The 14,438-nt window shown below is 35.9% G+C and overlaps 1 protein-coding gene across 2 annotated transcripts in view; it reads left to right on the top strand.

Moving 5' to 3' along the window:
• The window catches only part of MED23 (mediator complex subunit 23), a 39,536-nt gene extending 28,307 nt beyond the window's left edge, over positions 1-11,229 (top strand). Inside the window, exons 19-29 of one of the 2 annotated variants that reach the window (XM_036247919.1) lie at positions 81-283; positions 371-551; positions 1,527-1,697; positions 2,104-2,320; positions 3,753-3,989; positions 5,157-5,322; positions 5,885-5,957; positions 6,947-7,161; positions 7,703-7,823; positions 8,548-8,679; positions 10,082-11,229. In XM_036247919.1, the coding sequence (XP_036103812.1) occupies positions 81-283; positions 371-551; positions 1,527-1,697; positions 2,104-2,320; positions 3,753-3,989; positions 5,157-5,322; positions 5,885-5,957; positions 6,947-7,161; positions 7,703-7,823; positions 8,548-8,679; positions 10,082-10,249 (1,884 nt within the window). In that variant the 3' untranslated portion in view covers positions 10,250-11,229. The remainder of the gene's footprint in view (positions 1-80; positions 284-370; positions 552-1,526; positions 1,698-2,103; positions 2,321-3,752; positions 3,990-5,156; positions 5,323-5,884; positions 5,958-6,946; positions 7,162-7,702; positions 7,824-8,547; positions 8,680-10,081) is intronic. The other variant, XM_036247918.1, reaches the window with a different exon arrangement.
• The last annotated feature ends 3,209 nt before the right edge of the window (positions 11,230-14,438 follow it).

Here is a 14,438-nt window from a genome sequence, read left to right as displayed (position 1 = left end):
TCTAGAATTGGTTTCTTGACTCTATAGCCAGTGTTCTTTTTACTACAACCATTGAAATTAACTTCTGATCTTCCTTTTAGGCATTCTTCAAACAAAATAATGTACCTCAGGAAAGTCGTTTTAATCTGAAAAAAAATGTGGAGGAGGAGTATAGGAAGTGGAAGTCAATGAGCAATGAAAGTAACATAATTAGCCACTTTTCTAATCAAGGCTCTCCACTCTTCCTTTGTCTTCTCTGGAAAATGCTCTTGGAAACAGATCATATTAATCAGATTGGCTATCGGTAAGCTCAAAACATATCTGCATTCCCTTGGGTAACCCCATTATACCATACAGCAATATAATTTATTTTTTACTCTTTGCCTTCCAGAGTATTAGAAAGAATTGGAGCTAGGGCCTTGGTAGCCCATGTGAGAACATTTGCCGATTTCCTGGTATATGAATTCTCTACATCAGCTGGGGGTCAGCAACTCAACAAATGCATTGAAATTCTTAATGACATGGTATGGAAGTACAACATTGTTACACTGGACAGACTAATTCTCTGCCTGGTAAGAATATGCCTACTTAAGAATAAGTTTCTAAGCTCTCTATTCTCATTTGGATCAAGATGTGTGATTGATGAATCTTGTACTGATCTACTCTGTATCGCTTCTAAGGATTTAATAAATGTATGTTATAATCAAGCATTGTTATCACTTTCCTACGGAACTAGAGATTTCTCAATTTCTTTACTCATTCATTCAGTAAGTATGTATTAGATATCTACTATGTTCTATGCACAGAAGGTATAGAGTAAATAAGATAGACATGATCCTGGCCTTGTGATGCTCTAAAAGTGCAAGCAGTGAGACCCGGAGGTGATTCCCAAAGTCTCCCACTGGAGTCAGGAATTAGTAAGTCACTGCATTTCTAAGGACCATTTCTGTACCATTTGGTAGTCACAGTCAGAAATGAATGTATCTCAAGGCCACCCAATATTCCCCAGATGTTTTTTTCTCTTGACTTTAATTCTATTTCAGGCAAAAATTTTAGAAAAAGACACTGAATCAAGATGGACAGTGCTACATCTTTTTAACTAATATGGTGAAATTTGGGCTGGCTTAGTTGGTTAACATTAACTTCTTAGCTGTGGCGTATAGATATAAAGATGGTTACAGTCTATCCCTGGGCAGGTAGCTCAGTTGGTTAGAGCATCTTCCCAATATGCCAAGGTTGCAGGTTCTGTCCCCGGTCAGGTCACATATGAGAATCAACCAGTGAGTGCATAAATAACTGGACCAACAAATCATTGTTTCTCTCTCTCTCTGTCAAATTAATAATAAATAATTTTTTTTAAAAGTTATTTTTAAAAACTGGTTATAAACTACTAGGGGAAATAATGCAAATATATAAATCAATAAAATAAAAGGATGAAATAGCGATATAGTAAGATTTTACTTACTCAGATTTAGACTGTCAAGTGGTAGAGCCATGCTTTTGCATAGGTTGGCATTTTCATATAATTTTTTTGTTGTTCTTTAAAGGCCATGCGTAGTCATGAAGGAAATGAAGCCCAGGTTTGTTACTTCATAATTCAGTTGTTGTTACTCAAACCAAATGATTTTAGAAACCGCGTAAGTGACTTTGTGAAGGAAAATTCCCCTGAGCACTGGCTACAGAATGACTGGCACACCAAGCACATGAATTATCACAAGGTACTAATTCAAGTTCATGTTTCATTTAATATTTTTTTAAACCATACTTAGGTATTTGGCTACTGGTTTGGCTGTTTTCTCTGTGGTTCTACTGTTTTCTCTCTGGTCTCTAAACTTCTTCAAGGTTCTAAAGTATCTCTAAAGTTATGAATTAAAATTACAGTTTTTGTAGACATAGGTACCTACAGTACAAAATGAAAAGAATTACTACAAATCCTTTTATACATAATCTCTTTTGGTGTATCTTTGTGATAAGAGATACTTGCTGAGTAAATAATTTTAGTTTTCATTGCATAGGAACAAACATGGTTTTGTTTTGTTTTTAATGGCAAATTTATTTATCTCTCTTTTAAGAGAATTAAAAAAAAAAATGCCCTAAACATTTACCATTTCCTCACTTCCACAGAAATATCCAGAGAAGCTCTATTTTGAGGGCCTGGCAGAGCAGGTGGATCCCCCAGTGCAGATCCAGTCCCCCTATCTGCCCATCTACTTTGGAAATGTGTGTCTCCGATTCCTTCCAGTATTTGATATCGTAATCCACAGATTTTTAGAATTGCTTCCAGTATCCAAATCGCTGGAGACATTACTAGATCACCTAGGAGGGCTGTATAAATTTCATGGTGAGCATTTTCAAATTTTAATCCCGTCTAATAGTTCTATAAACAAAAGTGGGCTAAGCATGACCATATGGGTAATAGTGGTTCTAAAGGTTTTGTTTTAATTTTTTTTTTAATTAAAGTGTTTTGAGGGTATGTGCCATGCATTTATACCATGACGTATAAAATAGACATAAAAACATGAATAGGTAATCATAGCATGTGTATTAAATAGCAAAAAAAAAAGTACTATGCAAGAGATGCTGTATTTTCCATAGTGTGTGTTTAATTGCCAGATGAATGTAGAGGGAGAAGAGTACGCGTTCACAGCAGGCTAATGTTACTGTGAATGAAATGGATCTTGGCAGGCTTCTTGGATGGATAGAATTTCAGCTGTGGTGTATGTGATTTGTATAAACAGAAAGGAGAAAAAAGCATGCTAGGCAGAAAGAATCCTTTGGAAAAATCATGAAGGTATTAAAAACAAGACATTTTTAAAACCATCTTCTCATTGGGCTAAATTGAAAATTAATATATGGTGCCTGACAGATCACCTTAAATGCCTGACTGAGAAGTTTTGATCTTACAACTTGCAGATAATGAAGAACCAACTAGAAGTTATTGAGTAAGATAATGACATGGAAAGCATAAATGGGAAACATTCATTTTAGATAAATCCACTTGTAGTTGGCAGGATGTTTGGAAGGAGGAGGACATTTTGATGACTTCTGTCCGAAAGTTCAGGTGTATAATGAGCATGTAAACAAGTATGATGGCGTTGGAAATGAGAAAGAAGGGACAGATAGTCAAAGAATAAGGAGTAGGACTTGGTTGGCTGGTTGTGGGGAGAATATCAAAAGAAAGGAATTAAAGACAACTCTAAAGTTTTAAACCTGGTCCTGGAGAATGGTCCAGTCAGTGACAGAAGCGTGGCAGTCCCAGAGCAGCCATTGTGGGCACCGAGAGCACTTATCTGGGGACATTCTGTGTAGAACTTGATGTAAGATGTTTCCCTCCAATGCAGAAGCTTGAATTGTCTTTTAGTACCTCAGAATAGGTATGAAGTTCAAGTGAGCATTCCTTTAAAAACATTTTTCATTTGGATTAGGTGATGTCTGCACATGGTACAGAAGGGTATGCACCAAAATGTCCTATCCCTGTCCTCTTTCAAGGAATGTCTTGGCACATGTGTCGTTTTTGCAGGGTAAATTTCTGTAACTGAAATTGCTACCTCAGAGTATAATGAATATCCTTAAATACAAGATGTGATGTATAGTATTAGAAGCCTTCTGCCCTGTCCTAAAATTAAAATATTTGTTGTCTGCAATTACGCAGCATGTGAAATAGTTTCATAATCTTCTGAGCTGATTTTGGTAATCTTGAAAATAGAAGATTCATTTTTCATAGTTGTCAGTAACCAGATAAGCATTGTGGTGATCTGTTTTCTTCTTGGCAGATCGTCCAGTGACTTATTTGTATAATACCCTGCACTATTATGAAATGCACCTGAGAGAGCGTGCATTTCTCAAACGGAAACTTGTCCACGCAATCATTGGCTCACTCAAGGACAATCGACCCCAGGGCTGGTGTCTAAGTGACACTTACCTGAAGTGTGCTATGAATGCACGAGAAGACAATCCTTGGGTCCCAGATGACTCCTACTACTGCAGATTGATTGGCAGACTAGTAGATAATATCCTTTTTATTGTGATTTTCTAGATTCTTTAAAAATAAGTATATGTGTGATTTGTGAGAACATGAGCTGTATTGTCTTTTCAAGGTAATATTTTTATATATTCAAAGACCAGATTTTTTAAAAATATGTCTTTATTAACTTTTTTTAAAGAGAGAGGAAGGGAGAAAGAAATAGAAACATGGATGTGAGAGAGAAACATCAATCGACCGCCTCCTGCACACCCCTACTGGGGGTGGAGCCAGACATCCAGGCATGTGCTCTGATTGGGAATCAAACCGGGACCTCTTAGTCTACAGGACAATGCTCAGTCCACTGAGCCACACTGTCCTGGCAAGATTTCAAATTTCTTAAAAAAGATTATTTCTACTTTTACTTCTGTAAAGGTTTTGAAATTTTAAATTAGCAGCATCGTGACAGAGAGGCAGAAATTCACTCTATGAAAATTTATATTTAAAAACAGGCCTTATAATATTTGTTTCAAAAAAAAATCCTATTTCTAAATAAATGTACTATATATTGTAGTACATGCATTTGTTTGCTACTGGATAACATAGACTTTTGTTGTTTTAAACCATTGATTTTTTTAAAATGTTAATAGAAATAAAACATTTTCTCTCTTCTTTAGTAAAAAAATTGCTATATTGGTATTTTTATCTCTTCATTTTGATTTCATGTTTTATCAGCACACTATGCTTAATATGTCTGTAGACCATGCCAATGTTTACTAGATAAAGCCGTTTTATATATAGATGGGTATGATTTATTTTCTTACACAAAGGAATGTATTTCCTGAAATAAAAGGATTACTTATTATAAAGTAATTTTCTTATTAACTGTCCTATAGCTATTGAAAGTTATAGCGATACTTTGGTTGTATCTATAGCTATCACATCACAGTTGAAGAGCCCACCTTTATAAGGCCAACCATTCATACCTTATGGTTGAGCACATGGTTGCAATCAATACGTTTGTCATGTCAAGCTTATTTGTCTTATGTGCCTTCTAATCTCTCAGATAAATCACTTCTTGGAGGTTCATAATCAGATAAATTGATATCGATGAGATGGTTACATGTGAAACATTTTGAAAACAGTAAAGAACTAAAAAAAATGTGAGCCATTAATCTCAAAATAATCAAATAGTTATTGCTTTAATCATTTGCACCAATGGCTGGCAAATCTCCTGGTCCATTTCCAAACTGTGACTGGAGATTCAATGAGTTTCCCAACCCAGCTGCCCATGCACTGCATGTGACTTGTGTGGAGCTCATGGCCTTGGCTGTTTCGGGCAAAGAAGTTGGAAATGCTCTTCTAAACGTCGTGCTGAAGAGGTATGTATCCTGTGGTATGCAGTAAGATTCACTGTTTATTTGCAAAGAGAGTATTTTCTTCGGTGCTGTTAGACAGACCTCTTGTCCCAAGGCACATTGGATAGTAACTGTCTTTTGGTTCCATATCTTGCCCTTATGATATATGTGTAGTGGAATGAGCCCTGGACAGTGTCAGAAGACCTGGGTTTGCTCCCACTTATATGCTCTATTAGCTGTTTGGGATTTAATTTAGGAATAATGTTAATTTCTCAGTAAAGACAGTCTTTCGAGAGTCCATTCTTAAAGTAGGGGATAAAGTAGGGGATAATGATTAAAGAAGTATAAATAAATGGAAATAGTCTTTCAGCCCATTTGTTAAAGCAAACAACCCAAAACAAAAGCCTTACTTTGCTTTTGTTTCTATATATTAAATTTTTACTCAATACAAATCTATCATAGTTTTATTGAAATAGGTCAAATGTTAGCCCCCGAATTATATTATGTCCTCAAAATATGATCTGTTGTCAACCATATAAAATGTTTTTATAATTCCACATTTTTATTCTTTTTTTTCTACTTGTAGTCAGCCTTTAGTGCCAAGAGAGAACATTACAGCATGGATGAATGCAATTGGATTGATCATTACTGCTCTCCCAGTGAGTTAAATTGTGATTTGTACATGGTAATGAAATGCAGCTGGTGCCCTGTCAGCCGAAAGAATAGGATGCCTTTTATAAGGACATCATGCAGTTAATGAAGTGTTCCATATTTTCTAAGTTTTCATATTATTATTGCTTCAAAAATCTGCAGTGACTCTTTTGCCTTCTGCATCAAATATAATTAAATCTGCCTGACTTTTGGGTCCCTACATTCATTGGTCCCACCTTACCCATCCAATCTTAGTTTTTACATTAAAATCTGATGTAGTTTTAACCACTTGACATTTATCTATGAGTTATATATATGTATCTAGAGACTTTTTCTCATGCAAATAATTCTCATTGAGACATGTTTCAGGTACCTCGGATGTGCTGGGGAATAAGACGTTATGCCAACACCCTTCTTCCTTCTGTCAGTTTCTCTAAAGCTACTCATTCTTTACCAGCATAGGGCCTGCTTCTTCTGGAACCCTTCCCTGCATCTCCACTCAAAGGAAGTCTCCCTCCTGTGACTTCCACATGTATCTAGTCAGCACCGTGTAGTTGTCTGTTGTGCTATCTGAATGTCAGTACTGTTGTCTAACCCTGTGCTCTCCAGACTTCTTTAATTAGGCACCTGTATGGATCTATTTTTTCTTATACACCTCCAAAATATATTTATTTCTGAGTTTTATATGTGTACCAGTTTTGTCTGTATGGTAAATATTGTTAAAGTGGATTTACTGTGTAGTAAGTATCAGATACTAAATGAACAAGACAGACGCATGTATGGAGCCCTCCAACCCACAAGCATTTCTCTCCAGGTTGTTACTGACTTATGAAGCCACCCATTTTGCTTTTAAAATCTTCATTACACAAAGACACAAGCTGGATAAGTAGAAAGCATTGAGAGTGCTCTTACTGTAGGCGTGGGAGTGTGATCGTGAATATGGGGTGGAATCCTAGATCAGTGATATTTTTCATCAGGCTTTCCTCTGGTTTTAAAGGAGCCATATTGGATTGTCCTTCATGATCAAATTGTGAGTGTTATCAGCAGTCCCAGCTTGACATCTGAAACAGAGTGGGTTGGCTATCCATTCCGCCTCTTTGACTTCACGGCTTGTCATCAGTCCTACTCCGAGATGAGCTGTAGCTACACGTTGGCTCTAGCACATGCTGTGTGGCACCATTCTAGCATCGGGCAGCTTTCTCTCATTCCCAAGTAGGTGTTACGATTTCTTAAAGAGATTTGACGTTTTTCATTTTGCTTTTGTTTCGTTTTTAACTTCATTTACATATAAGGTATATATCTCATTCGGTGGAACAATGTGCAAAGTAAGAGTTAATTAAGTAGAATTTCTAGAAAATCAGAAAGCCTCTTTCATTTCAGAATTGTTTGAAAAGAAGTAATTTGTATGTGCAAGTAATAATTTGGTATCTAGTTTTCCATTACATTTTAAGGAGGTTTTTTCCAGAATATATTCCAGAAGTTGCCTTTAAACTGAATAACTGATATAAGCCTATTTTCTGATTATTTGCCTTAACTATAAAATTGATGTTAATTATATTAAACTTTCTTGAGATTGGCATTTATATTGGATTGGTTATTCCCCTCTGTCATTCAGTAATTTTATTTTTAAGAATGACTTTAAAGTTATTACAGTAGTCAAATGAAAATAAGAGCCAGTAGTAGGCTGTATTAACAAAATTCAAACAATTTATCTGATTTCAAGTCACAAGAAATTTTTATCTTCAAATTTTAGGTTTCTCACTGAAGTACTTCTTCCTATAGTGAAGACTGAATTCCAGTTGCTTTATGTGTACCATCTTGTGGGACCATTTTTACAAAGATTTCAGCAAGAGAGAACTCGGTGTATGATAGAGGTAAAATATAATCTTGGTTTTCTGTGATAAAATTAAGTTCTAAAGTATCTATTTAGGTTTCATTCTCAGTGTTTTTCAAACTTCCTATCGTAATCAGTAGTAGTGAAGTCAGCTTAGTAGGATCAAAGCACACTTTTGGAGAACTTGGTGTACCCATGACTTACTGTACCTATAATGAGTTCAGTGTAAGATGTGTTGAGTTGGAGATGCAGGAGAAATACCCATTTTCAAGGTTGAGAAGAAAGTTAAGGATGGAGAAATGCATTTGAGAACCTGCACTATAGTACAGAGGAATTAATTAAAGTCATGGGAATGAATGAAAGTCACTTATAACAAGGGTGTAGAGAAAAGAAACTGAGCCAGAAATAGCACCCTGAAGTTTGAGCCACCAAATAAAACTAAGAAGGTACAATCTAAAAGATCCCTGAGATTGCAGTCATCCCAGAAATTGAGAGGTGGTTTCCTGAAAGGGAATCATCTGTCTCTTAATTTTAAGAGAATTTACTAAGCTGTAAAGAGACATTGCATTTAAACCCTATTGGGGGCATTTTGTAGCACTACTGAGGCCATCGTAATGCAGGCCACGTTACACAGAAATTTGTATGGCAGGTGACAGTTCTTCTGCAGACATGTTATGCTTCTGTGCTAGCCTAGGAATGGGGTCCATGCTGAATTATCAGACCATTTTTGACATTTAAATAATTTTATATTATTTGTTACTTAGATTGGCGTGGCCTTTTATGACATGTTGCTGAATGTAGACCAGTGTAGTGCCCACTTAAATTACATGGATCCCATCTGTGACTTTCTGTATCATATGAAATATATGTTTACTGGTGACAGCGTGAAAGAGCAAGTAAGTTAACTTTAATTATTTTTAATAATGTTTAGTTCCGAAAACTTGAATATATGGTGATAGACTTTTTTGTTTGGGTGAGTGGTTTTGTTAATTTTTTTTCTTTCAAGGGGAAAAAGTTGATATCAGACCCTTTAAGGCTACATGAGCATATTGTTCTGGATATAGTATTAAAGTAAAAGTAAATACATGTTACAATTTCTCACATTTGCCCTTGATGTTTGCAACAGTACATCTGAAAAAGACCTAGGAGAGTTAATTAACAGTTATCTCATTAGGAAGAAACGGTACAGTATGGCTACTGAAAAGACCAGATAGGTGTTGTGTTACAATGGAGGGGTCCTACCTCTCCCACTGTGATTGCGGAACACGATGGAAGTAGATAAATAAACTAGTTTCCTATCTGTAGGAAATAATCTTGGCTGTTATAGAAGGATGGGAGAAATGAAATAACCTCCCCTCCATACTTTAACATTATTTCCTTCTATAATGGCAGGGAAGTAAACTGATATAAAAACATATGAATCCTAGTCTACCGGATTCTTTCTTTGCGGCTGGGGAGGGTGTTGACTTCTTTATGCCTCAGCAGGATTGTCAGGGAACGTTGAGTGGGAACCAATACAGACATGTTTTATTTAATATATCCTTTGTATTCGGGCCTAAGGCAGTTTGACACAAGTGATCACAGAAAGGAAACATTGTTAATGGGCTGATCTTTCCCAGCAAGATCAAAGAGCATTTGACTAAAGCAGAGAAAGCTGTGAAACTGCTTGATGTATTTATTTCTTTAAAGTGTTTTAGGAGTAGATCTGATATTATTTAGTTTGAATTGCAAGTATAAATCAGAATTTAAAAAATTAGCTTTGTAGATATATGTTACAGACATATGTTATTCAAAGAACTTCAAAGTATAAATGTGCTTCATGCTTCTGTGAAGATGGCATTTTAAAAGGATGATTACTGCCCTGGCCAGTTTGGCTTAGCGGTTGAGCGTCGGCTGCGGACCAGAGTCCTGGGTTCAGTTCCTGCTAGGGGCACGAACCACAAAAAAAAGAAGGATGTATTGCATGTGAAAGATTTTCTGTGTAAACTATACTAGGTTTGGCAGTGGGATTACTGACTAGCTAGGTAAGTGTATATTTTTCTTTAAATATATGCATATATACACAGATATGTGCACATACACACATATATAGAATGTGTGAGAGAACACATGCTTTTTCTCGTGTGAGAGAGAAATAATTTTATCTGCTTTTGTTAAAATGCAAAATATGTAAATAAATTTCTCATCCACCCCACTCCCTAGTTTATTGTCTCAGGATATGTATAAATCACTTCTTTAAATGGTGGGAAATTAAAGTTCTCTGGTTAAAATATTTTTTCATATGTTTTAATTTTTTAGGTAGAGAAGATTATCTGTAATTTAAAACCAGCTTTGAAAGTTCGTCTTCGATTCATCACACACATTAGCAAGATGGAACCAGCTACAGTACCTCCACAAGCCATAAATAGTGGGTCTCCAGCTCCTCAGTCTAGTCAAGTGCCAGTGTCTTTACCAGTAACTCAGTGAAGTCAGGGTGTGCTGTGGTGAAATGGAGACACGTCTGACTATGGAAGTGGACTCAAGCCTATGAAATCTGAATGTGATCATGCTACATGGTGATGTAGTAGAAGCAGTAACATTCAGATTGTTTGATTTTGATTCAAATGGTGAATCTGTTGACACCTTCTAACTCCCATCTCCCTGTCTCTACTTATGTCTCTAAGAGATCAAGTAAATTACATGTTGTTCATATCCATAGCAATTGATTAGAGCTGCCTAGGAATATCGAGGTATCTATGATCAAAGACTTTTCTTAGATACTCCCAATCTTTCCAATTCTAGCCATTGGTTTTGTTTTTATATTCTATTATTAATGACTTATTCAGTCTTCAGATGCATTGTTTTAAAGGCACCACACATGTAAAATAGTTATTACATATCCTTTTATACATAAATCTCTTTTGATGTGTCTTTGGAATAAGAGATCTTTGTCAAGTAAAGAACTGAAAATTTCATTGCATTACAGGAGTAAACACAGTTTCATATTCTTTTTAAATGGCTTAAAATTTTTATCATAGATTTCCAAGTAAATGAGCTAATGTTTCTAATCAAGGTAGGTGGACAAGTTTTTGCCTTTGCTGTGGACTTGAACTTAACTGTATGAAATGAGTTGGAAGTGATGTCAGTAAATAACATAACTAGAAATGCATAAGCTTAATAAATTCATGCTTAAATGGTGATTCTTCAATGTCTGTTTTTAAAAATAAGTTAATTGTTTTTCCAGGTTGACATTTAACTGGCATATGATGTAATTCTTTGAATTTTTATCATCTTAAAATTTTTAAGTATTTATTTTTTAAAATGCAGTGTACATTTTGGTTCTTTAGGGTTTATGAAATTTTGAGAGGCTTAATGTTAATTTGGGGGGAAATGGCATTAAGATTGTAAAAGACTTCAAAAATAATTAGTAAAATCTGTTAAATTAATGAATTTTGTCTTGATTGATTACTCAGTTTGAATGAGCATCTGCGTGTGCCAGGCAGTGTGCTGGGTTATATCTGGGAGCTGGGCTGTACGTCCGTGGGTTGTATGGTACAGTTTGTGACCAACATTGACCTAAGAATTAAAAGTACTGATTTTTACAAAAGGAATTAGTGAAGTTTGCCCAGGCCAGGCAGCTCAATTGGTTAGAGCATTGTTCCAGTACACCAAGGTTTGGGGTTCGATCCCATCAGGGCACATATAAGAATCAACCAATGAATGTATAAATAAGTGGAACAACAAATCAGTGTTTTTCTCTCTCTTTCTTTCTCCCTCTCTCTCTAAAATCAATAATTTTAAAAAGAATTAGTGAAATTTAACCAAATATACTTCAACTTTTTATTTCTAAAGTACATCTTCCTAGACCTTTATCTTCTTCTTGGTTCATATTATTATAATCACTAAATTTTTAAAATTTATTTTAGAGGGGGGAAGCAAGAGAGAGGAAGAAACTGATTTGTTGTTCCACTTATCTATGCATTCATTGGTTGATTCTTATATGTGACCTGACAGGGAATTGAAACTGCAACCTTGGCATATGAGGACAGTGTTCTATGAGCTACCTGGCCGGGGCTTATCATCACTAAATCTTTGTTTGCCATGCAGTTTCAACTTAATATTTAAAAGTGTGTAAGTAATTTTTCTAGGTTAGTAATATTATTAAAATTCTCCAGATATTTTATGCTGGAAATGAATTCAAGTGTTCCTCCTCACAGTCTCAATATAGTTTTGCTATCTCGTGGAATATATTGCTTTGAGATCCTAGAAAGGGAATAATGATGACACTGGTATTATACAAATAGAATAAAGGAAGTGAAAATCAATATCATTTTCTCAAGGATATATACATTCAAATTCATTTATTAAAAATTCTGTTTTTTCTTCTCTAGTTTAAAAAAGTGGGAATAGCCCTGGCCGGTTTGGCTCAGTAGTTAGAGCGTCAGTCCAGAGAGACCCGGGTTCGGTTCCCACTAAGGGCACGTACCTTGGTTGCAGTTTGTCCCCGGCCCTGGTTGGTCATGCAGGTGGCAGCCCTTGATGTGTCCCTTTCATGTCGATGTTTCTCTCTCTCTCTCTCCCTCCCACTCTATCTGAACAAAAAATGGAAAACATGTCCTCGTGTGAGGATAAAAAAAAAAGTGGGAATGATTTTTCCCCAAATGGACTTTTTAAAAAAATGTGCGTGTGTGCGTATTGATTTTTTTAGAGCGAGAGGAAGGGAGAGAAACATCCATGTGAGAGAGAAACATGAATCAGCTGCCTCCTGCACGCCCCCTACTGGAGATCAAGCTCACAACCCAGGCATGTGCCCTGACCAGGTACAAACTAGGACCTCTCAGTCCATGGGACAGTGTTCAATCCACTGAGCCACATTGGCCAGGCAAAAAGAATTATTATTAACCAGAGATATTAATAGAAGGTAGAAGCTTTTTTGGGTTTAGATTGCACCTGAGGGGAAAAATGCCTTTACATTCATTATATCCTAAAAGTGTGTTTTCTTTAATAGTAACTTTAAAGTGGCTCTGTCCAATAGGACTTTCTACAGTGCTGGGAATAGTCTATATCTGTGCTGTTCACTACAGTAGTTGGTAACTACATGTGCCTATTGAGCACTTGAAATGTGGAACTGAATTTTAAATTGATTAAGCTTTAATTTAAATAACTACATGTGGCTGCTATATTGCACAGTATACCCTAGAGCAAGATCCAGCATAATTGCTCTTATCTAAAAGTAATTCAGTAAAAGAGGTATCTTACAAAGTCCATATGTCAACAGTTGGGTTTAAAATTCTGGGCTGCGTATGAAAAATCAGGTGGTGGAGGTGCTAGCATATGGCTGTTACAACAAAAACAATACAGACCCTCTCGCGGGGCCTGCTTCATGGCCGCGTCCACTTGAGCTTTGTATAAGTCCTGGAGGAGAAGAGTTTGTTTCCTTGGTTTTTCTTACAGTTTACTCTCATTTATTTTTTCTACCTCCTCACTATATTCCAGAACCAAGATGAGTTTTCTAGCATGTTTGAAGATTTCAGCTAAAGAGACACACTGTAATTGCAATGAGTGAGGGGTGGCATGTTTGAAAGTCACAGATAATTTTAGGAAACAAAATAGCTGTTTGATTTCTTTCTTCCACCTCCCAAAAGGCTACCATGCTTAAAATACAAACCAATGTCATGTTTGAGGTTTAGGAAAAGTAAAACATGGTCATCTAACATTAATGAACTTGGAGATCGCCCAAGCCTTAAGGTTACCCATTTCACAAATAAAGAACCCAGAGCAGAGAGTTCAGTTTCATCAAGGTCTCACAATGTTTAGGGGATGATGATTTCACTGTGGCTTTTTAAATTCTTACAGGTTTAAGCAGGATGGATGTGTGTATGTGTGCATATTTTGCATATATTTATAAATATGTAGACATGATAGAATCTTATTATAAAGAGTATTATAAAAATCACATATTTTGAACAACATGGAAATAGGGTTCCTTTTCAGGCAGGGTAGCTCTGTCTGCTACTCACTATGTACCATGTGTTTATTTTTTCTTTTTTGTTATTTAATCATTTTTTTTATTTTTCAATTGCAATTGACATACAACATCATATTAGTTGCAGGTGTACATTATATAACTTACTAAGTGATTAGACATTATATAAGTGATTAACCCAATAAATCTCATATCCATCTGACACCATACATAGTTAGTAGAATATTATTGACTGTATTCTCTATGCTGTACTTTACATCCTCATGGCTGTTTGTAATACTAATTTGTACTTCTTAATCCCTTCAGCTTTTTCACCCATCACCCCAACCCCCTTGCCACCTGGAAACTGTCAACATGTTCTCTGTATCTATGAGTCTGTTTCTGTTCTGCTTGTTTATTTTGTTTATTAGATTGAATTGTTGATAGATATGTATTGCCACTTCATATTGTTTATTTGTTGTCGTCGTCGTCGTCTTCTTCTTCAAGACCCTTTAACATTTCCTATAGTACTGGTTTGGGGGTGATGAACTCCTTCAGCTTTTTCTTGTCTGGGATGTTCTTTATCTGTCCTTCAATTCTAAATGATAGCTTTGCTGGGTAGAGTAACCTTGGTTGTAGGTCCTTGTTTTTCATCACTTTGAATATTTCTTGCCACTACCTTCTAGGAGTGTGTTTATTTTTAATGCCAGC

The sequence above is a fragment of the Molossus molossus genome, unplaced genomic scaffold (genome assembly GCF_014108415.1).
Source record: "Molossus molossus isolate mMolMol1 unplaced genomic scaffold, mMolMol1.p scaffold_m16_p_8, whole genome shotgun sequence".
Taxonomy (NCBI): domain Eukaryota; kingdom Metazoa; phylum Chordata; class Mammalia; order Chiroptera; family Molossidae; genus Molossus; species Molossus molossus.
The sequence above is the reverse complement of the archived record's forward strand: the minus strand, read 5'-3'. Positions and strand labels throughout refer to the sequence as shown.